The sequence below is a fragment of the Poecilia mexicana genome, unplaced genomic scaffold (assembly GCF_051168715.1).
Source record: "Poecilia mexicana isolate PSO_F unplaced genomic scaffold, ASM5116871v1 scaffold_10, whole genome shotgun sequence".
Taxonomy (NCBI): Eukaryota; Metazoa; Chordata; class Actinopteri; order Cyprinodontiformes; family Poeciliidae; genus Poecilia; species Poecilia mexicana.
Genome location: NW_028263379.1, coordinates 19,906,444 through 19,927,200, shown reverse-complemented (window position 1 = coordinate 19,927,200; position 20,757 = coordinate 19,906,444). Strand labels below are relative to the sequence as shown.

General features: G+C 38.7%; 3 protein-coding genes and 3 pseudogenes across 3 annotated transcripts; all 6 read left to right on the top strand.

Annotated features, from left to right (window-relative positions):
- Window position 1: 1 nt before the first annotated feature.
- LOC148157080 (protocadherin alpha-8-like) lies at window positions 2-3,554 on the top strand. Its single transcript, XM_088009738.1, has 2 exons — window positions 2-2,549; window positions 3,519-3,554. The coding sequence occupies exons 1-2, from the start codon at window positions 174-176 to the stop codon at window positions 3,552-3,554; spliced, it is 2,412 nt and encodes an 803-aa protein (XP_087865864.1). The 5' UTR covers window positions 2-173.
- Window positions 2,662-7,340, top strand: LOC106933132 (protocadherin alpha-3-like). The gene is made up of 2 exons (XM_015012201.2): window positions 2,662-6,043; window positions 7,311-7,340. The coding sequence occupies exons 1-2, from the start codon at window positions 3,659-3,661 to the stop codon at window positions 7,338-7,340; spliced, it is 2,415 nt and encodes an 804-aa protein (XP_014867687.2). The 5' UTR covers window positions 2,662-3,658.
- A 65-nt stretch (window positions 7,341-7,405) lies between these two features.
- LOC106933133 (protocadherin alpha-10 pseudogene) lies at window positions 7,406-10,046 on the top strand (annotated as a pseudogene).
- A 751-nt stretch (window positions 10,047-10,797) lies between these two features.
- On the top strand, window positions 10,798-13,391 carry LOC106933134 (protocadherin alpha-8 pseudogene; annotated as a pseudogene).
- Window positions 13,392-14,264: 873 nt separating this feature from the next.
- Window positions 14,265-16,934, top strand: LOC106933136 (protocadherin alpha-8 pseudogene; annotated as a pseudogene).
- Window positions 16,935-17,335: 401 nt separating this feature from the next.
- On the top strand, window positions 17,336-20,420 carry LOC106933137 (protocadherin alpha-10-like). The gene has a single exon (XM_015012205.2). It carries the CDS (start codon window positions 17,918-17,920, stop codon window positions 20,318-20,320), a length of 2,403 nt encoding a protein of 800 aa, XP_014867691.2. The 5' UTR covers window positions 17,336-17,917; the 3' UTR covers window positions 20,321-20,420.
- Window positions 20,421-20,757: the final 337 nt, after the last annotated feature.

Below are 20,757 nucleotides of genomic sequence, written 5' to 3'. Positions count from 1 at the left end.
ATTTTCTCAGTGCTTTGTTACAAAGAGTCACAAACCAGGAGTAGACGGAAACCCTTTTGCTCATTCCCCTTCCCAAAGCTCTCTGTTTTGATACCTCAAGACGAACATGAACTATCCAAAATATTAAATGGAGATTACAGTCCACACGATCGTTTCCAGAACTGGATAGAAATATGCCAACGGGACGGATACGCGGACCTATCTATTTGCTCTTTGTCATTTTGGAATGCTGCTGGAAACTGGGATATGGACAGCTCTCTTACTCTGTATCTGAGGAGGTAAATCCGGGTACGTCTGTGGGAAATCTCGCAAGAGATTTAAATCTTAACGTACTTGACTTGGAGGCACGCACGTTTCAGATTGTCAGCGGACCGAAGAGAAAATATTTCGACATAAATCTGAAAACGGGCAGCCTTTATGTCACGGAAAGAATCGACCGAGAGGAGCTTTGTGCAAAAGCTGAGAAATGTGTTGTTAATGTGGAGGCTGTTGTTAACAGTCCGCTAAAGCTGTATCGATTGGCGATAAACATTATTGATATAAATGATAATGCGCCATATTTTTCTGAAACGCTGCAGTCTCTCAATATAGCAGAGAGTACAGCACCAGGAGGGAAATTTGGATTTGTGGGCGCATCAGACCTTGACGTCGGAAAGAACAGCGTTAGCACATACAAGCTAAGTCGAAATGATTATTTCTCCTTAGAGATCCACAAAGGTGAAGAGAGTGTGTCGGCCGAGCTTGTGCTTCTGAAAGCTCTGGACCGAGAACAACAGCCGGCCATCAAACTTACTGTGACCGCTGTGGATGGTGGAAATCCACCAAAGTCAGGAACAGCAAACATCATTGTCGCTGTTATAGATAGCAATGACAACTCTCCAGTTTTCAGTAGTTCTTTGTATAAGACAAAAATATCTGAGAACGCATCAGTAGGTAGTACAGTTATAGTTCTGACAGCAGTAGATGCAGATGATGGGATAAATGCCGAAATAGAATATTCTTTAAGATCTAAAGGTCAAGATCGGATTTTAGATCTTTTCCAGATTGACGCTAAAACAGGTGCACTTCTAGTCAAAGGAAATATTGACTACGAAGAAAGCCCCGCCTTTGAAATTCATGCTGAGGCAAGTGACAAAGGCCACCCTCCTTTATCTGCTCATTGTAAAGTGCTGGTAGAAGTGGTGGACTTGAATGATAACGCTCCTGAGATCAGTGTGACATCGCTGTTAAACACAGTGAAAGAGGACGCACAAGTAGGTACAGCTATTGCTCTTGTTTCTGTGGTGGATAAAGATAGCGGGAAGAACGGGGAAGTAAAAGCTGTTATTATGAATGAAACCCCGTTTAAATTGGAAGCGAATTACAAAAATTCTTATTCGTTAGTAGTGGATAGTCTGCTTGATAGAGAGATTGTTGCCGAATACAATATAACTATGGTGGCAACTGATGGGGGCATTCCATCACTGTCCAGCACGAATACTGTTAATATTCAAGTATTTGATGTTAACGATAATCCACCACGATTCTCTGAACCACTAATAAATATTTTCGTGACAGAGAATAGTGCGGTGGGAACAGTTATTAAAATTGTTTCGGCAGTTGATGCTGATATTGATAATAATGGTAAGGTGAGCTACTCTCTTTTACAAAACAGCACTGATCCACTGAGTTCATCTAAACTTGTTAGTATTAATTCAGAGACCGGAGATATAATCAGTCTGCAGTCTTTTAACTTTGAGGAGTTGAAAACGTTTCAGTTTAAAGTTCAGGCTACAGATGCTGGTGTTCCTCCGCTCAGCACCAACGTGACTGTTAATGTTTTAATCCTCGATGAAAATGATAATAATCCAACCATTTTAGCTCCTTATTCTGAGCACGGCTCTGTTAACAGTGAGACCATCCCTTATTCTGCTGAAGCGGGATACTTTGTAACAAAGATCAGGGCTGTGGACGCAGATTCTGGATACAATGCGCTGCTTTCTTATCACCTGTCGGAGCCCAAAGGAAACAACCTGTTCAGAATCGGAACCAGCACTGGAGAAATCAGGACTAAAAGGAGAATGAGCGACAATGACTTGAAAACCCACCACTTGTTGGTGCTGGTTTCTGACAATGGAGAACCTTCTCTGTCAGCCACTGTTTCTATTGATGTGATGGTGGTTGAAACCACAGCTGACGTCCAGACTCAGTTCAGACATGTGCCTATAAAGGAGGACAACTTCTCTGATTTGAACTTGTATCTGCTGATCGCCATCGTGTCAGTGTCTGTGATCTTTCTGCTGAGTCTCATCAGTTTAATAGCTGTCAGATGCCACAGGACAGACAGTGATTTCAGCAGGTACAGCGCCCCCATGATCACCACCCACCCTGACGGGAGCTGGTCTTACTCTAAAGCTACTCAGCAGTATGACGTGTGCTTCAGCTCAGACACACTGAAGAGTGACGTAGTGGTTTTCCCCGCCCCGTTTCCACCTGTAGATGCTGAACTGATCAGTATTAACGGGAGCGATACTTTTACCAGAACTCAGACTTTACCCACAAAAGAAAAGGTAAGAAGCTACAGATATTTTTTGCACTGTTGGAAACAGATATTTGTGTTTTAGGGTTTTCCTTATTTTGTGTGCTTTCACAAAGGAATTTAATCTGCTGATGCTGTTAGCGTTGTAGGAGAACTGTGGATTTCCTGACATCGGATTTTTACATATTTTACATAAAGATTACAACTTTGTGTGAACCAAAATACCAACAGTATTAACTGTTTAATCCACAACTCACTGATGTTGAAAATGTGTGTCGTTATCCATGGTGCTGAAATAAGACGTCTCTGTTAGTTGTGCGTTGGGTTTAGTTTTGAGTGAGGGGATTGTTTTGCAATCACAGGATGAAGTTTATAGTCTGTCCCTGTCATATACATTTTAGGGAACTGAGTAATCATTCATTGTTGGATTTGATAATTTTTTTGGATGAGAATTTTTAAGATATCTTTTTGTTATTTTTTTATTAGTTTGCTTTTAGCCATGGTAGATATGAACTTTTATGGTATTGATTTTCTTTTGATTTGTTTGATTTTAGCGGCAGATAATTTCAAAATATATAAATATAAATGATCCTCCTGAAATAATTTTGTTCTTGCAATTTTGTTTTAGTTTATTATTTTTTGTTTATTACAAATTACAATTTAATCTATTAAATCTATTACAATTTAATAGTGGATCGAAATATCCAGGATTATGTGGACATTCTTACATAGCAACACAAATACTGACAGTAATAAGTATATTAGTAGTAACAGTAGCATCAGTGGTTTTAGTTGTAGTAGTTTTGATATTTTGAGGTGAAATTAAAAATATATTTGTATCTCGGAAAACGTGATTTGTAAAAGATGGTCATTTTCATTTTTTTGCATGTACACATGGTGGCACTGAAGACCACGGCATGTAGGCAGTAGCGCTCTTACGCGGTGTAAGACTCCTCCCAATCACAAGGGCTTATGATTTTTTTCCCCTGTTCTTTGTTAGAGAGGGAAGCAGACCGTGAGAGAAGGAGAACATTAAGCCGACTGGAAACATGGTCAAGACTGGTTTTTGCTCCGTGTCTTTAAGCCTGTTGACATGTTTACACTGGATATGAATTTCTGCATGTTACGCTGGATCTAATCATGTATTTCTCAAGAGGAGCGAGCTCTTTATGGAATGGTGTTTCCGTCGTGCTGCTGCTGTGTTGCAGCTGGGAAGTTGCAACCGCACAACTCTCGTATTCCATCTCAGAGGAGGTAAACCCCGGGACGTCAGTGGGGAATATCGCAAAAGATCTAAATATTAACGTCCAGGATCTAGAGCCTCGCATGTTCCAAATAGTCGATTCGGCAAAAAGGAAGTATTTCGACCTCGATTTGAAAACAGGGATTCTGTTTGTGAATAAAAGAATAGACCGAGAGGAGCTTTGTGCAAAATCCGCAAAATGCACCATGAGCATAGAAGCTGTGATAAGCAACCCGATGAAGCTCTACCGTATAGAGGTAGCAATAAAAGACATAAATGACAACATGCCTGTTTTTTCTGAGCATTTGCAGTTGATTGATGTTCCAGAAAACACCTTACCTGGAGTCAAATTTAGTCTAATAGAAGCGTCAGACTTAGATGTCGGAAAAAATAGCGTTAATACTTACAAACTAGGAAGCAATGATTATTTTACGTTAGAAATTCACAAAGGAGCAGACAGCGTGTCTGCTGAGCTGGTGCTGGATAAAACACTCGACCGCGAACGAGACTCTGTTATAAAACTCACTCTGACTGCCGTAGATGGAGGAAACCCACCAAAGTCGGGAACCTCGGAAATAGTCATCACAGTTTTAGATGCCAATGACAACCACCCTATTTTTAGTAAGTCTCTGTATAAGATTCAAATTCCAGAAAATGTATCCACAGGGACAACAGTCGCCAATCTAAACGCAACAGATGCAGACGAGGGTTTAAATAGTGAAATAGAGTACTCTTTGAGAAAGAAAGGACAGGATCGAGTTTTGGATTTATTCGAGATTGACCCTAAAACAGGTGCGCTTCGTGTGAAAGGTAATATCGACTATGAAGAAAACCCCGCCTTTGAGATTCATGCTCAGGCAAGTGACAAAGGTCAACCTCCAATGTCTGCTCACTGTAAAGTGCTGGTAGAAGTGGTGGACATGAATGATAACGCCCCTGAGATCACCGTAACATCGCTGCAAAGCAAAGTGAAAGAGGACGCACAAGTAGGCACAGCTATTGCTCTTGTGTCAGTGGTGGATAAAGACGGCGGGGAAAACGGGAAAGTAAAAGCTCTTATTGTAAATGAAACCCCGTTTAAATTGGAAATGAATTACAAAAATTCTTACTCATTAGTAGTTAATGAACCATTAAATAGAGAGACTCATGCTGAATACAACATAACTATAGTCGCAAACGATGGAGGATCTCCATCTCTCTCCAGCACAAACACTGTTAATATTCAAGTATCTGATGTCAATGACAATCCACCACGATTTTCTGAACCACTAATAAATATTTTCGTGACAGAGAATAGCCCGGTGGGGACAGTTATCAAAAGTGTATCGGCAATTGATGCTGATATTGACAATAATGGTAAGGTGAGCTACTCTCTTTTACAAACTAGTACTGATCGGCTGAGTTCATCTAAACTTGTTAATATTAATTCAGAGACCGGAGATATAATCAGTCTGCAGTCTTTTAACTTTGAGGAGTTAAAAACGTTTCAGTTTAAAGTTCGGGCTACAGACTCTGGCGTTCCTCCGCTCAGCAGCGACGTGACTGTTAATGTTTTAATCCTCGATGAAAATGATAATAATCCAACCATTTTAGCTCCTTATTCTGAGCACGGCTCTGTTAACAGTGAGACCATCCCTTATTCTGCTGAAGCTGGATATTTTGTAGCAAAGATCAGGGCTGTGGACGCAGATTCTGGATACAATGCGCTGCTTTCTTATCACCTGTCGGAGCCCAAAGGAAACAACCTGTTCAGGATCGGAACCAGCACCGGAGAAATCAGGACTAAGAGGAGAATGAGCGACAGTGACCTGAAATCTCATCCACTGGTGGTGTTAGTTTCTGATAACGGAGAACCTTCTCTGTCAGCCACTGTTTCAATTGATGTGATGGTGGTTGAAACCACAGCTGATGTCCAGACTCAGTTCAGACATGTGCCTATAAAGGAGGACAACTTCTCTGATTTGAACTTGTATCTGCTGATCGCCATCGTGTCAGTGTCTGTGATCTTTCTGCTGAGTCTCATCAGTTTAATAGCTGTCAGATGCCACAGGACAGACAGTGATTTCAGCAGGTACAGCGCCCCCATGATCACCACCCACCCTGACGGGAGCTGGTCTTACTCTAAAGCTACTCAGAAGTATGACGTGTGTTTCAGCTCAGACACACTGAAGAGTGACGTAGTGGTTTTCCCCGCCCCGTTTCCACCTGTAGATGCTGAACTGATCAGTATTAACGGGAGTGATACTTTTACCAGAACTCAGACTTTACCAAACAAAGATAAGGTAAGAATATGCAGATTTTTCACAGTTTTTTTGATATTTGAATTTCGTTATTGCCTATTTAAAGTTTATTATTATTAATTATTATTATACTTTATATTAATAATAATTTTATTAGCATTAATATAGTATTAATATAATATTAATATGATATATTATTGTAAAAAACTATGTTATTATCTAAAATATGTTGTTGTTATTATTTATTATTATTATTATTATAATTATTGAACATAACTATTTAGAATTTGTTTTTTCATTACTTTGTCAGAAGCATAATTCAAATCTAATTGACTACCAATATGCAAGTACAATGCATTTTTAAGGTTTCAAATAGTACCATCTTGAGTATAAAAAACACAAACTGCTTAAGTTCAGAACATCAATATTTTCCCACAGTCTTTGAAACAAATAAGACTTTTTTATGTACACATTTATTTAAAGGATGCATTCAAAACCATGACCAAAATTTCAAATCTGAAAGAGATCATCTAAGGAATGCTATGGCTCACAACACTACTAGTCAGTAAATATAGATTTGATATGAATGTGAAACCTTAGTAGGTATGCCTACTGAGGTTTTGGGGAGTATATGAATTCATTCATTCATTCATTGAACGATTTATTTAGTAATTCTTTTAAGCTGAAGAGCTGGGTTTTGTGTTTACTACGACTTTCATAGTTGAAGTGATGCCAGTTTCTCTTGCAATTGTTTCTCGCTGTCCGTGGTGCTGAATGTGATTGTGGTAATACATGTATAAAGAAGATGTGTCCTTATTAGCAAAACCATGTTGAATGAAAATCTTTGAATTGATAGAAGCTAATTGTAATTAAGTCATATTGAAATTCATGTGCTTTCCTGAGACTTATTATTATATTGATAAAAAAAATATAATAATACCGAATCAGTAAAGCAAATACACATTACCTCATAACATTTACTGTGAAGTAACTTTCTTTCCCGGGAACCCACCCCCTACCCCCACAAAGAAAAAAAAACATTATTATTATTATTATTATTATTATTATTATTATTATTATTATTATTATTATTATAACAATAAAATGTAATACAAAATAAATATAAAAATATTAACTGCTCACAGAAATGGTGTGAGACTTGTACAATGATTTTTATTCAGTGGGAATAATTTAGGAAGAACACAAAATTTGATTTTTGCCTCACTTTCTGAAATATTTTTTCTTGCTTAGAAAATGATTAATCAGAGCAGTTTGCTGCACGAACAGAATCATTTTTGTTATTGGACAGAACATGGCGATGCTCTGTGTTTTGCAGTGAAGACACTTCCTGCATGTGTCCACATGGGGACATAGTAGACCATCACATTTCGGCTGGCTGTACGATATCTCGGGCTCCTCCCTTCTCAATACGTGTTTGAAAAACCACAGAGACAAAGGAATACAGAGAAGAACGAGGAACGGAGCAGCGACCTTTTTTTCTTTCTACGCTTCAGTCATTATTATGTATTAATCTTTTAAGACCTTATGTTTAGATTTTGTAATCTATTTCAAGTTGAATGTAAATATGCATAGGCCGGATAGATCTGCGTGGATATATGTCGCCTTCGTGCTGGTGGATTGTTACTTGGAAGCAGTTTTCGGTTTACTCTCTTACTCTGTGTTAGAGGAAGTGGATCGTGGAAGCTTTGTTGGAAATATTGCCAAAGATCTCAACATAAACATCCAGGAGCTGGAATCCCGCATGTTTCAGATCGTTGCGGGATCGAAGAGGAAATATTTCGAGGTAAACCTAAGGACCGGTGCTCTATACGTTAATGAGAGAATAGATCGGGAGGAACTCTGCGGTGATGAAGATAAATGTTCACTAAATGTCGAAGGAGTCATTAATAATCCACTTAAACTGTACCGCTTTGAAATTACAATCCTGGATGTGAATGATAATTCTCCGTCGTTTCCAAATACGTTGCTATCAATGAATGTCAGTGAAAACACGGCGACGGGGGCAAAATTCCCAATGAATCCTGCTGAAGATTTAGACGTTGGTAAGAACGCTGTTAATGCTTACAAGCTCAGTCAAAATAACTATTTTTCTCTCGTCACACATAAAGGAGAAAGTGTCACTCCTGAAATCGTGCTACAGAAAGCCTTGGATAGAGAAAAACAAGCTGTGATTCAGCTAATACTAATTGCCTTTGATGGAGGAACGCCAGCCAAATCAGGCAGTATGGTCATAACAGTGAATGTTTTGGACAACAATGACAACGCGCCAGTATTCACGCAAAATCTGTACAAAGCTAGAGTGTACGAAAATGCTGAAATAGGCACGTCGATAATAACAGTGAATGCAACTGATTTAGATGCAGGACAAAATGGAGAGGTTGTTTATTCTTTCAGTGGAATGGGTCGTGGGAAACAAACAAACGTGTTTGAAATAGATAAAATGACAGGAACAGTAACAAACAAGAAGAATATTGACTTCGAAGAGAACACTGCTTTCGAGATTCGAGTGCAAGCCAGTGACAGCGGCACGTCACCGCTCACGTCACATGCTAAATTACTGATTGAAGTTTTAGATGTGAACGACAACGCTCCTGAAATTACGGTCACCTCCCTGTTAAATACGGTGAAAGAGGATGCGCCCATCGGCACCGCGATTGCTCTTGTCTCGGTATTTGACAGAGACAGTAGTAAAAATGCAATGGTTAACTGTGAAATCTCTAATAATGTCCCTTTCAAATTAGAGTCAAATTATAAGAACTATTATTCTTTAGTTGTGGGAGGACGTTTAGACAGAGAAAACGCGCCTCATTACAATATCAGCATCACTGCTACAGATGAGGGCAACCCACCTCTCTCCAGCAACAGCCTGATTTTTGTACACGTGTCTGATGTAAATGATAATACACCTATTTTTACAGAGAGCACAATAAACATATTTTTGAAAGAAAACAATCCAACAGGAGAAGTTATTAAAAAAGTGTCCGCAGTTGATGCAGACACTGATGAAAATGGTCAGGTTAGCTACTCACTTTTACTTGACAATAGTAACCCGCTGCCACTCAGATCATTGATAAACATAAATTCAGAGACTGGAGAAATAATCAGTCTGCAGTCTTTCAACTATGAGGAATTAAAAACATTTAATTTTAAAGTTCAGGCTACAGACTCTGGTGTTCCTCCGCTCAGCAGCAATTTAACTGTTAATGTTTTAATCCTCGATGAAAATGATAATAATCCAACCATTTTAGCTCCTTATTCTGAGCACGGCTCTGTTAACAGTGAGACCATCCCTTATTCTGCTGAAGCTGGATACTTTGTAGCAAAGATCAGGGCTGTGGACGCAGATTCTGGATACAATGCGCTGCTTTCTTATCACCTGTCGGAGCCCAAAGGAAACAACCTGTTCAGGATCGGAACCAGCACAGGAGAAATCAGGACTAAGAGGAGAATGAGCGACAATGACCTGAAAACTCATCCATTGGTGGTGCTGATTTCTGATAATGGAGAACCTTCTCTGTCAGCCACTGTTTCTATTGATGTGATGGTGGTTGAAACCACAGCTGATGTCCAGACTCAGTTCAGACATGTGCCTATAAAGGAGGACAACTTCTCTGATTTGAACTTGTATCTGCTGATCGCCATCGTGTCAGTGTCTGTGATCTTTCTGCTGAGTCTCATCAGTTTAATAGCTGTCAGATGCCACAGGACAGACAGTGATTTCAGCAGGTACAGCGCCCCCATGATCACCACCCACCCTGACGGGAGCTGGTCTTACTCTAAAGCTACTCAGCAGTATGACGTGTGTTTCAGCTCAGACACACTGAAGAGTGACGTAGTGGTTTTCCCCGCCCCGTTTCCACCAGTAGATGCTGAACTGATCAGTATTAATGGAGGAGACACTTTTACCAGAACTCAGACTTTACCCACAAAAGAAAAGGTAAGATTAAATTTTCAACCATGTCCTCTTTTGGCACTCTATGATCATAGTGTGTTTTTGATTGTTCTCTACTATACTTGAGTTGTATTTGACACTTTTTCAGTATTTAGTATAAGTTTTTTTTTCCACTTTTTATGTAAGTGTTTCATAAGCAAACTTAAGTCGAATATGCATGGACTAATAATCTGAAATAATAAAACAAAATGTATTACTCTTCAAATTCTATTTTCCTTAATCTCTTTCATGCCACTACATTTCTTTATACCAAAGCTTGCTTGTTGAATGTGCTCACGCCATTAGGATACTTGTGTTGCTGATTGAGCATTCTGTTCTGCTGCTGACCTCTGAAGCCAAACTGTGATTGGAGCTATTCACTTTTGTCATTCCAACATACATATAACACAATTAATTTTCTTATAAGAGATCATATCTTTCTTAATAGAAATATATTAAGAATCTTTGTATTATTTTCCAATTATTAATAGAAATGTATAATAAATCAGTATAGTACAACATGAAGCGTATATATATATATATATATATATATATATATATATATATATATATATATATATATATATATATATATATATATATATATATATATATATATCATAACGTACTGTAATCATTATTACATATGATTATATATATATATATATATATATATATATATATATATATATATATATATATATATATATATATATATATATATATATATATATATATATATATATATATCATAACGTACTGTAATGATTTATTTTTCCTTTTTGCCTTATTGTGCAATAAAGACAAAATGACAACAGGGGGCGCTGTTGGCCTTTATATATTGAACTGGATACTGAATTCCGTCCCTTTTCATACGTGATGATGTTTTCTTGGGCTTTGGCACAAAGCGACGAAGAAGCACAGAGGGGAGACTACAGCATATGAGCTTCGCTGAGGACTGTTTGAAAAGAAAGGGACAAAGCTTTCATATTTTTGCTGGATCTACAGTGGATTTATTCGTTTATTTTTTTTTCTTTCGGTCGGATTATGAATTCAGTTCAAGATATTCCTGTGTTGACATTCACATTATTTATTCTCCTTGGCTGCGGGTGGATTTCGGTGTCCGGGCAGTTCTCTTACTCCATATCGGAAGAGGTAAATCCGGGAACCTCAGTGGGAAATATCGCCAAAGATCTAAACCTCGGCGTGCACGAGTTGGAAGCTCGCATGTTTCAAATTGTTAATGGAGCAAAGAAAAAGCACTTCGAGGTAAATCTAAAGACAGGTGTTCTCTTTGTCAACGACAGAATAGACAGAGAGGAGCTCTGTGCAAAGGCAAAGAAATGCACAGTGAGCGTCGAAGCTGTAATTAATTCTCCTTTGAAGCTTTATCGTTTAGAGATAAATGTTATAGACGTTAACGACAATTTTCCAACTTTCACTAGTAATTCTCAAAATATTGAAATAGCAGAAAGCACGCTGCCTGGGACTAAATTTCTGGTTTTGTCAGCTTATGATGCAGATGTAGGACAAAATGATATCAGTACATACAAGCTGAGTACAAATGATCATTTCTCCTTATCGGTGAACAAAGGAGAGAAAGTGTCTGCTGAGCTCATTCTACAAAAACCTTTAGACCGAGAGAAGCAGTCTGTTATTAGTCTGACGCTGACTGCTGTAGATGGAGGGACACCAGTAAAATCCGGAACATCACAGTTAATAATACATGTTTTAGACAATAATGATAACGTGCCAATATTTGCCCAACCTTTATACAAATCAAGTATTACCGAAAATTCGCCACTTGGTACGTCGGTGATCACAGTTATAGCGACAGACGACGATGAAGGGCCAAACGGAGCAATTTCCTACTCACTTAGCAGCAAAGACCAAGACCACATTTTAGACATCTTTCAAATTGATGAACATACAGGTTTAATAACTGTGAAAGGAAACATCAACTATGAAGAGCACCCGGTTTTTGAGATACGCGTTCAGGCCAGTGACAGAGGGTCTCCTCCTATGACCTCACAGTGCAAGGTGCTGATAGAAGTGAACGATTTAAATGATAATGCTCCCGAAATATCTGTAACCACTCTGATTGACACCGTTAAAGAAGACACAAAATTGGGAACAGCTATTGCACTTGTCTCAGTCGTAGATAAAGATGGGGGTAAAAACGGAGTAATTCACTGCAACGTTAAAAATAAAACCCCATTCAAGTTAGAAACGAATTATAAAAATTATTACTCTTTGGTGGTGGACAGCCAGCTGGACCGAGAGGCCGATTCATATTACAATGTGACCATCATTGCTTCAGATGAAGGAAAACCCACTCTGACGAGCACAAAGGATTTTACAGTTTTTGTGTCCGATGTGAATGACAACTACCCACAATTTTCAGACTCTGTGTTCAATGTTTATTTAAAAGAGAACGCTCCGGTAGGGACTGTTTTAAAAAGAGTATCTGCATTAGATGCGGACATGGATCAGAATGCTCAAGTGAGTTTTTCAGTTGCTGAAAGTAATGGCAACATGCAGCTGTCGTCTATGGTAAATATTAATTCAGAGACTGGAGACATTATAAGCTTACAGTCGTTTAACTTTGAGGAGTTAAAGACGTTTCAGTTTAAAGTTCAGGCTACAGACTCTGGTGTTCCTCCGCTCAGCAGCAACGTGACTGTTAATGTTTTTATCTTGGATGAAAATGATAATAATCCAACTATTTTAGCTCCTTATTCTGAGCACGGCTCTGTTAACAGTGAGACCATCCCTTATTCTGCTGAAGCTGGATATTTTGTAGCAAAGATCAGGGCTGTGGACGCAGATTCTGGATATAATGCGCTGCTTTCTTATCACTTGTCGGAGCCCAAAGGAAACAACCTGTTCAGAATCGGAACCAGCACCGGAGAAATCAGGACTAAGAGGAGAATGAGCGACAATGACCTGAAAACTCACCCAGTGGTGGTGCTGGTTTCTGATAATGGAGAACCTTCTCTGTCAGCCACTGTTTCTATTGATGTGATGATGGTTGAAACCACAGCTGATATCCAGACTCAGTTCAGACATGTGCCTATAAAGGAGGACAACTTCTCTGATTTGAACTTGTATCTACTGATCGCCATCGTGTCAGTGTCTGTGATCTTTCTGCTGAGTCTCATCAGTTTAATAGCTGTCAGATGCCACAGGACAGACAGTGATTTCAGCAGGTACAGCGCCCCCATGATCACCACCCACCCTGACGGGAGCTGGTCTTACTCTAAAGCTACTCAGCAGTATGACGTGTGTTTCAGCTCAGACACACTGAAGAGTGACGTAGTGGTTTTCCCCGCCCCGTTTCCACCTGTAGATGCTGAACTGATCAGTATTAACGGGAGTGATACTTTTACCAGAACTCAGACTTTACCAAACAAAGAAAAGGTAAGAATCCGAGCTTAACTTCTATCTCAGCAGGTGTTATTTATTGTTCACGATTGTGCGAGTTTTCCTCATTTCGACAAAATTTTGAGCTTAGCTAAAAAACTAAAATGTAACAGCGGAAATTTGAGCTGTTATTTTTAATAAAAATGTCCTGTTCCGTTAAAATGCATTGTTTCAACGTCCACGCTAGCGTCACTATTGCAAGTTTGTTCAGTGAACTGGCCGCGGTGCTGAAAGTTGGGATAGTCCTTTGTCTCCTCATTTTACGTGTTTGTATTTATTTTAATTTGTACACATCTATATACAATTGATATGAATATATATCCCTTAGAACCATGCTAATATATATATATATATATATATATATATATATATATATATATATATATATATATATATATATATATATATATATATATATATATATATATATATATATATAGTCTAGAACTCTAAGATCGATTTGGAAATAATTGCCAAAATAATATTTAAGACAAAGTGGATTTTCTTTCAATTTGATGATTTGAAGTTAAAATGTAGCACATTGTTACATTTATAGATCCCCTTTTGCAGAAACTCTGTCAAAGATACACGATCGAAGAGAGAAGAGAAATATTAAACTCTTATGGATGTAGAAAAAAATAGAATAAATTAAAGTTATTCAGTAGGTTTGGAAATATACATAATTTAAAAAAAAATAAGCTGAACCGCATGTAAGGTTGAAATTAAACGTTTGCCCACAGGGTGTAGGTTTTGCACTTGGCCACACGAGGACATTGTAGACCGTCACATCTGAAATGCATGTCTGATTTAACGGAACTCCTCCCAGACTCGGATGCAGATGACGTTTCTTCTACGTTTGAAACAAAGGGAAGAGAAGCTTTAAACAGATCAACGCTGCCGCAATCATTGGGTTTTTGTGAAGGTGTTTACAGTATTATCCTTTTTTTAATTCTCGAAGAGAATTGCCTCAATTACTCTATATTTTCACAGAAGGATTTTGAATATATGTTTCCCATGCATTTATGGCAACATGATTCTTCCGGGGAGGACAAGCTCTGTGTGGATATACTTCGTCTTTGTGCTGCTGCTTTGCTGCTGGGAAGCGGCTCTAGGACAGCTCTCTTACTCCGTATCGGAGGAGGTAAACCAAGGGACCGTGATCGGAAATATTGCCAAAGATCTCAACCTAAATGTTAAGGATCTGGACACTCGTATGTTCCAGATCGTTGCAGGATCGAAGAAAAAATATTTTGAGGTAAATCTAAAGACTGGTGCTCTTTATGTCAATGAAAGAATAGATCGAGAGGAACTGTGCGGTGATGAAGCAAAATGCTCGATAAGTGTAGAAGCAGTTCTTAATAATCCTCTAAAACTGCACCGCATTGAAATTCTAATTCTAGACGTAAATGATAATTCTCCCCGTTTCCTTACTGATCGTCAAATGATTAACATCAGCGAAAGCACGGCAGCAGGAACTAAATTTCCGCTGCATCCAGCCCATGATGCGGACATTGGCAAAAATACAGTTCAAACCTACAGACTTAGTCAGAATGAACACTTTTCTCTAGCAGTACAAAAAGGAGAGAGCGCAACGCCTGAACTGGTAATTCAGAAGGTGTTAGACAGAGAAAAGGTGTCTGCGATTCGGCTCATATTGACTGCTGTAGATGGAGGAACGCCTGCAAAATCAGGCTCCATGGTAGTTATCGTAAATGTGTTGGATATTAATGATAACGCCCCTGTTTTCAGTCAAGCTCTCTACAAAGCCAGAGTGTATGAGAACGTAAAACTCGGTACGCGAATTATAACATTAAACGCTACCGACTTAGATGCAGGAAAAAATGGACACGTAACATATTCATTCAGTGAAGTAGGTCGCGGTAAACAGACTGAGGTCTTTGAAATTAACCAAGATACCGGAACAGTGACAAACAAGAAGAATATAGACTATGAAGAGACTAATGCTTTTGAGATTCGAGTTCAGGCAAGTGACGGAGCTTCCTCACCTATGACTTCAAATGCTAAATTACTTATTGAAGTATTAGACGTGAATGACAACGCTCCTGGAATTACCGTCACTTCCCTATTAAATACAGTGAAAGAAGATGCATCCATTGGCACCGCGATTGCTCTTGTTTCTGCATTCGATAAAGATAGCAGTAAAAATGGAATAGTGAACTGTGAAATTTCAGACAACATCCCTTTTAAACTAGAGTCAAACTATAAGAATTACTATTCTTTAGTTGTGGATGGACCTCTGGACAGAGAACGAGCACCTTACTATAATATTTGCATCACAGCCACAGACGAAGGGAGCCCAGCTCTTTCAAGCACCAGTGTCATTATTGTTCATGTCTCTGATGTAAATGATAACAAACCTCATTTCACAGAAGACGTTATAAACATCTTCATAAAAGAAAACAGTGCAACAGGAACAGTTATTAAAAAAGTGTCAGCACTGGATGCAGACACTGATCAAAATGGTCAAATTAGTTATTCCCTTTTACACGATAATAGTAACTCGCTGCCACTTAGTTCCTTGCTAAGTATTAACTCACAGACAGGGGATATCATCAGCCTGCAGGCTTTTAACTATGAGGAGCTGAAAACGTTTCAGTTTAAAGTTCAGGCTACAGATTCTGGTGTTCCTCCACTCAGCAGCAACGTGACTGTTAATATTTTGATCCTCGATGAAAATGATAATAATCCAACCATTTTAGCTCCTTATTCTGAGCACGGCTCTGTTAACAGTGAGACCATCCCTTATTCTGCTGAAGCGGGATACTTTGTAGCAAAGATCAGGGCTGTGGACGCAGATTCTGGATACAATGCGCTGCTTTCTTATCACCTGTCGGAGCCCAAAGGAAACAACCTGTTCAGGATCGGAACCAGCACCGGAGAAATCAGGACTAAGAGGAGAATGAGCGACAATGACCTGAAAACTCACCCAGTGGTGGTGCTGGTTTCTGATAATGGAGAACCTTCTCTGTCAGCCACTGTTTCTATTGATGTGATGGTTGTTGAAACTACAGCTGATGTCCAGACTCAGTTCAGACATGTGCCTATGAAGGAGGACAACTTCTCTGATTTGAACTTGTATCTACTGATCGCCATCGTGTCAGTGTCTGTGATCTTTCTGCTGAGTCTCATCAGTTTAATAGCTGTCAGATGCCACAGGACAGACAGTGATTTCAGCAGGTACAGCGCCCCCATGATCACCACCCACCCTGACGGGAGCTGGTCTTACTCTAAAGCTACTCAGCAGTATGACGTGTGTTTCAGCTCAGACACACTGAAGAGTGACGTAGTGGTTTTTCCCGCCCCCTTTCCACCTGTAGATGCGGAACTGATCAGTATAAATGGGAGTGATACTTTTACCAGAACTCAGACTTTACCCACAAAAGAAAAGGTAAGATCGCTGATAAATTTTTACTTTCTGTTGTATCATTTTTTTCATCTGTATACATCCGAATATTTTAAAGATTATAAATGTCGCTAAAAATGTTATTGAATATGAACTATCGACTAACTTTTCGAATATAATTAAACTAAATTGACCTGAACTGAACAGTAATAATTAAAATAGATACAATAAAATAAAAACAAATACTCGCTGAATGCGTGCACCGTTTCTGTCCGTAGTGCTTATTAGAAAATATTTTATTTCCTGCAGTATGGTTCATTTAATTTATTTTATTTTTAATTTATGTATGTCTCTACAGCTGATCAACACATTTAACGTCTGCATGGGATTATTTTAATCAAAATTGAATCCAGTTGCATATTTATTCCAGAACGTTCAAAATCCCACAAATGTGCAGGAATCCTGAACATATCACGGCTGAGATCATCCAAATTACTTCAACTGAATTATATGGAACTTTTTCTTCTGTTTAGAGATTTTGGATTCTAATTACTTTTTTCTTTGGTTGACATAGTCCGTATTAGTCCTGCTTAAAGGAAGATCCTTAAGTTTCAATAAAACGGAAAAGTAACATTTACTTTGAGAAAAAATATTCAAACATTTGTTTGAATATTTGAATATTTTTGCCTGTTTTGTGATTATGTTCTTTATTTTCATTTTTTGTTTTTTATAAAAGCAAATGTTGAAAGTGTGACTAAGTTGAAAAGGTGGAAAGATTAACACTACTTTAGATTTCGCATAATTTAATGTTTTGATGATTCATAAAAAGTTACATGATTGTTCAGGTGAATTTAACGTGTTTGTACTTCGTAGGGTTTTATCTTTTGGAGTCGGGTGTAGTTTTCGCGGGTGTCCGCACGGGGACATTGTAGACCATTACATCTGAATGTCCTTTTTATTTGCACGGACTCCTCCCAGAGTTAGATGGTGATGATGATGTTTCTCTGACGTGTGAAACAAAGAGAAAAGGGTTGAAACACAACGACGAAAGGACGATTTTGTGGAGCTTCGGTTTTTCCTTTTTTTTTTAAAACAGATTCCCGAATACCTATTGTTTTTATTATTTCATGGCGTATCAAAATATTTTTCATTTGTGTGTCCTTTCTTTTGTGGAAACATGATTCTTCCGGGGAGGACCAGCTCTGTGTGGATATACTTCATCTTTGTGCTGCTGCTTTGCTGCTGGGAAGCGGCTTTAGAACAGCTCTCTTACTCCGTATCAGAGGAGGTAAACCAAGGGACCGTGATCGCGAATATTGCCAAAGATCTCAACCTAAACGTCAAGGATTTAGAAACCCGTTTGTTCCAGATCGTTGCAGGATCGAACAAAAAATACTTTGAGGTAAATCTAAAGACCGGTTCCCTTTATGTCAATGAGAGAATAGATCGAGAGGAACTGTGCGGAAATGGAGAAAAATGCTCAGTAAGTGTAGAAGCGGTTATTAACAATCCTCTGAAATTGTACCGCATGGATATTGCAATTTTAGACGTAAATGACAACTCCCCCTCATTCACCAGCACGTCTCAGATGATCAACATTAGCGAAAGTATTGCAGCAGGAACTAAATTCCCGTTGCATTCAGCTCATGATGCAGATGTAGGAAAAAATTCCGTGAGTACTTACAGACTGAGTCAGAACGAACACTTTTCTCTAACAACGCAAAAAGGAGAAAAAATAACACCAGAACTAGTGCTTCAGAAAATGTTAGACAGAGAAACACAGTCTTTGATCCGGTTAATAGTGACGGCCGTTGATGGAGGAACACCAGCTAAATCAGGTAGTATGACAATAATAATAAATGTTTTAGACAACAATGACAACTTTCCACTATTCAGTCAAACTCTATACAAAGCAAAGGTGTACGAGAATGTAAAAATAGGGACATTAATAATCAGACTAAATGCTACAGATTTAGATGCAGGGCAAAATGCACAACTAATTTATTCATTCAGCGAAGTAAGTGGGAAAGAGCCTGATCTCTTTGCTATAGATGAAAATACAGGGTGTGTGACAAATAAAAATAATATAGACTTTGAAGAGAGTAATGCATTTGAACTTAGAGTACAGGCCAGAGATCAGGGCTACTCACCGCTCACTTCACATGCTAAATTGCTAATTGAAGTTTTAGATGTGAACGACAACGCTCCTGAAATTACAGTTACCTCCCTGTTAAATACAGTGAAAGAGGATGCGCCCATCGGCACCGCGATTGCTCTTGTTTCAGTGCTTGATAAAGATAGCAGTAAAAATGCTATAGTGAATTGCAAAATTTCCAATAATGTTCCTTTTAAACTAGAGTCAAACTATAGGAATTATTATTCTCTAGTCGTGGATGGAACTCTGGACAGAGAAAAAGTGCCACAGTATGATATCAGCATCACAGCTGAAGATGAGGGCAGCCCACCTCTCTCCAGCACAACTGTGGTTCTTGTTCATGTCTCTGACGTAAATGATAACAGACCTCATTTCACAGATGACACTATAAACATCTTTATAAAAGAAAACAGTCCAATAGGAGCAGTTATTAAAAAAGTGTCTGCAGTGGATGCAGATATTGATCAGAATGGTCAGGTTAGTTATTCCATTTTACATGATAATAGTAACCAGCTGTCACTAAGATCAATGATAAACATTAACTCAGAGACAGGAGAAATAATCAGTCTGCAGTCTTTTAACTATGAGGAGCTGAAAACATTTCATTTTAAAATTCAAGCCACAGACTCTGGTGTTCCTCCGCTCAGCAGCAACGTGACTGTTAATGTTTTAATTCTCGATGAAAATGATAATAATCCAACCATTTTAGCTCCTTATTCTGAGCACGGCTCTGTTAACAGTGAGACCATCCCTTATTCTGCTGAAGCGGGATACTTTGTAGCAAAGATCAGGGCTGTGGACGCAGATTCTGGATACAATGCGCTGCTTTCTTATCACCTGTCGGAGCCCAAAGGAAACAACCTGTTCAGGATCGGAACCAGCACCGGAGAAATCAGGACTAAGAGGAGAATGAGTGACAATGACCTGAAAACTCATCCATTGGTGGTGCTGATTTCTGATAATGGAGAACCTTCTCTGTCAGCCACTGTTTCTATTGATGTGATGGTGGTTGAAACCACAGCTGATGTCCAGACTCAGTTCAGACATGTGCCTATAAAGGAGGACAACTTCTCTGATTTGAACTTGTATCTACTGATCGCCATCGTGTCAGTGTCTGTGATCTTTCTGCTGAGTCTCATCAGTTTAATAGCTGTCAGATGCCACAGGACAGACAGTGATTTCAGCAGGTACAGCGCCCCCATGATCACCACCCACCCTGACGGGAGCTGGTCTTACTCTAAAGCTACTCAGCAGTATGACGTGTGTTTCAGCTCAGACACACTGAAGAGTGACGTAGTGGTTTTCCCCGGCCCGTTTCCACCTGTAGATGCTGAACTGATCAGTATAAACGGGAGTGATACTTTTACCAGAACTCAGACTTTACCAAACACAGAAAAGGTAAGAATGCAGCTTGAGTTCTGTTAATGTCTGTTTATATGTTGTGGGGAAAAAAATTGCTATTCGAACCCCGATAGTATCTTGACTGTTGCTCATTTAATTTTATGCAAAATTGCCTTGCAGCTACATTTTTAATACATTTCGTCTACATGCCGTGATACGCCGTCATTCTCTGCCTATATTACGTTATTTATTTATTTCATAACTATAACAAAATGAGAAGTTAATACATTTTGTATGAATATGAGGACTGTCAATTCATTCCAGGAAAAAAAAATCAAATCTCGTAATGCAAGCTCTGAGTTGCAGAGAATAAATTAAAATTCATTTTCTTTGTGAGATTTTTGTAAATAATGTGCATAACATTGGTGATGGTATTTATGTGTCAGTGTTGGCTGTAATTGTCCCTTTTGTCCAGTAGGGGACATTATAGACCGTCACATCTAAATTTTCCCCTCGGCTTT

Bases quoted from the DNA above. Each gene is read 5' to 3' on its own strand.
- LOC106933132 (XM_015012201.2), top strand. From the start codon at position 3,659: ATGTATTTCTCAAGAGGAGCGAGCTCTTTATGGAATGGTGTTTCCGTC. The intron at 6,044-7,310 runs GTAAGAATATGC...GTTATTGGACAG, and splicing joins CTTTACCAAACAAAGATAAG to AACATGGCGATGCTCTGTGT.
- LOC148157080 (XM_088009738.1), top strand. From the start codon at position 174: ATGCCAACGGGACGGATACGCGGACCTATCTATTTGCTCTTTGTCATT. The intron at 2,550-3,518 runs GTAAGAAGCTAC...GTTCTTTGTTAG, and splicing joins CTTTACCCACAAAAGAAAAG to AGAGGGAAGCAGACCGTGAG.
- LOC106933137 (XM_015012205.2), top strand. From the start codon at position 17,918: ATGATTCTTCCGGGGAGGACCAGCTCTGTGTGGATATACTTCATCTTT.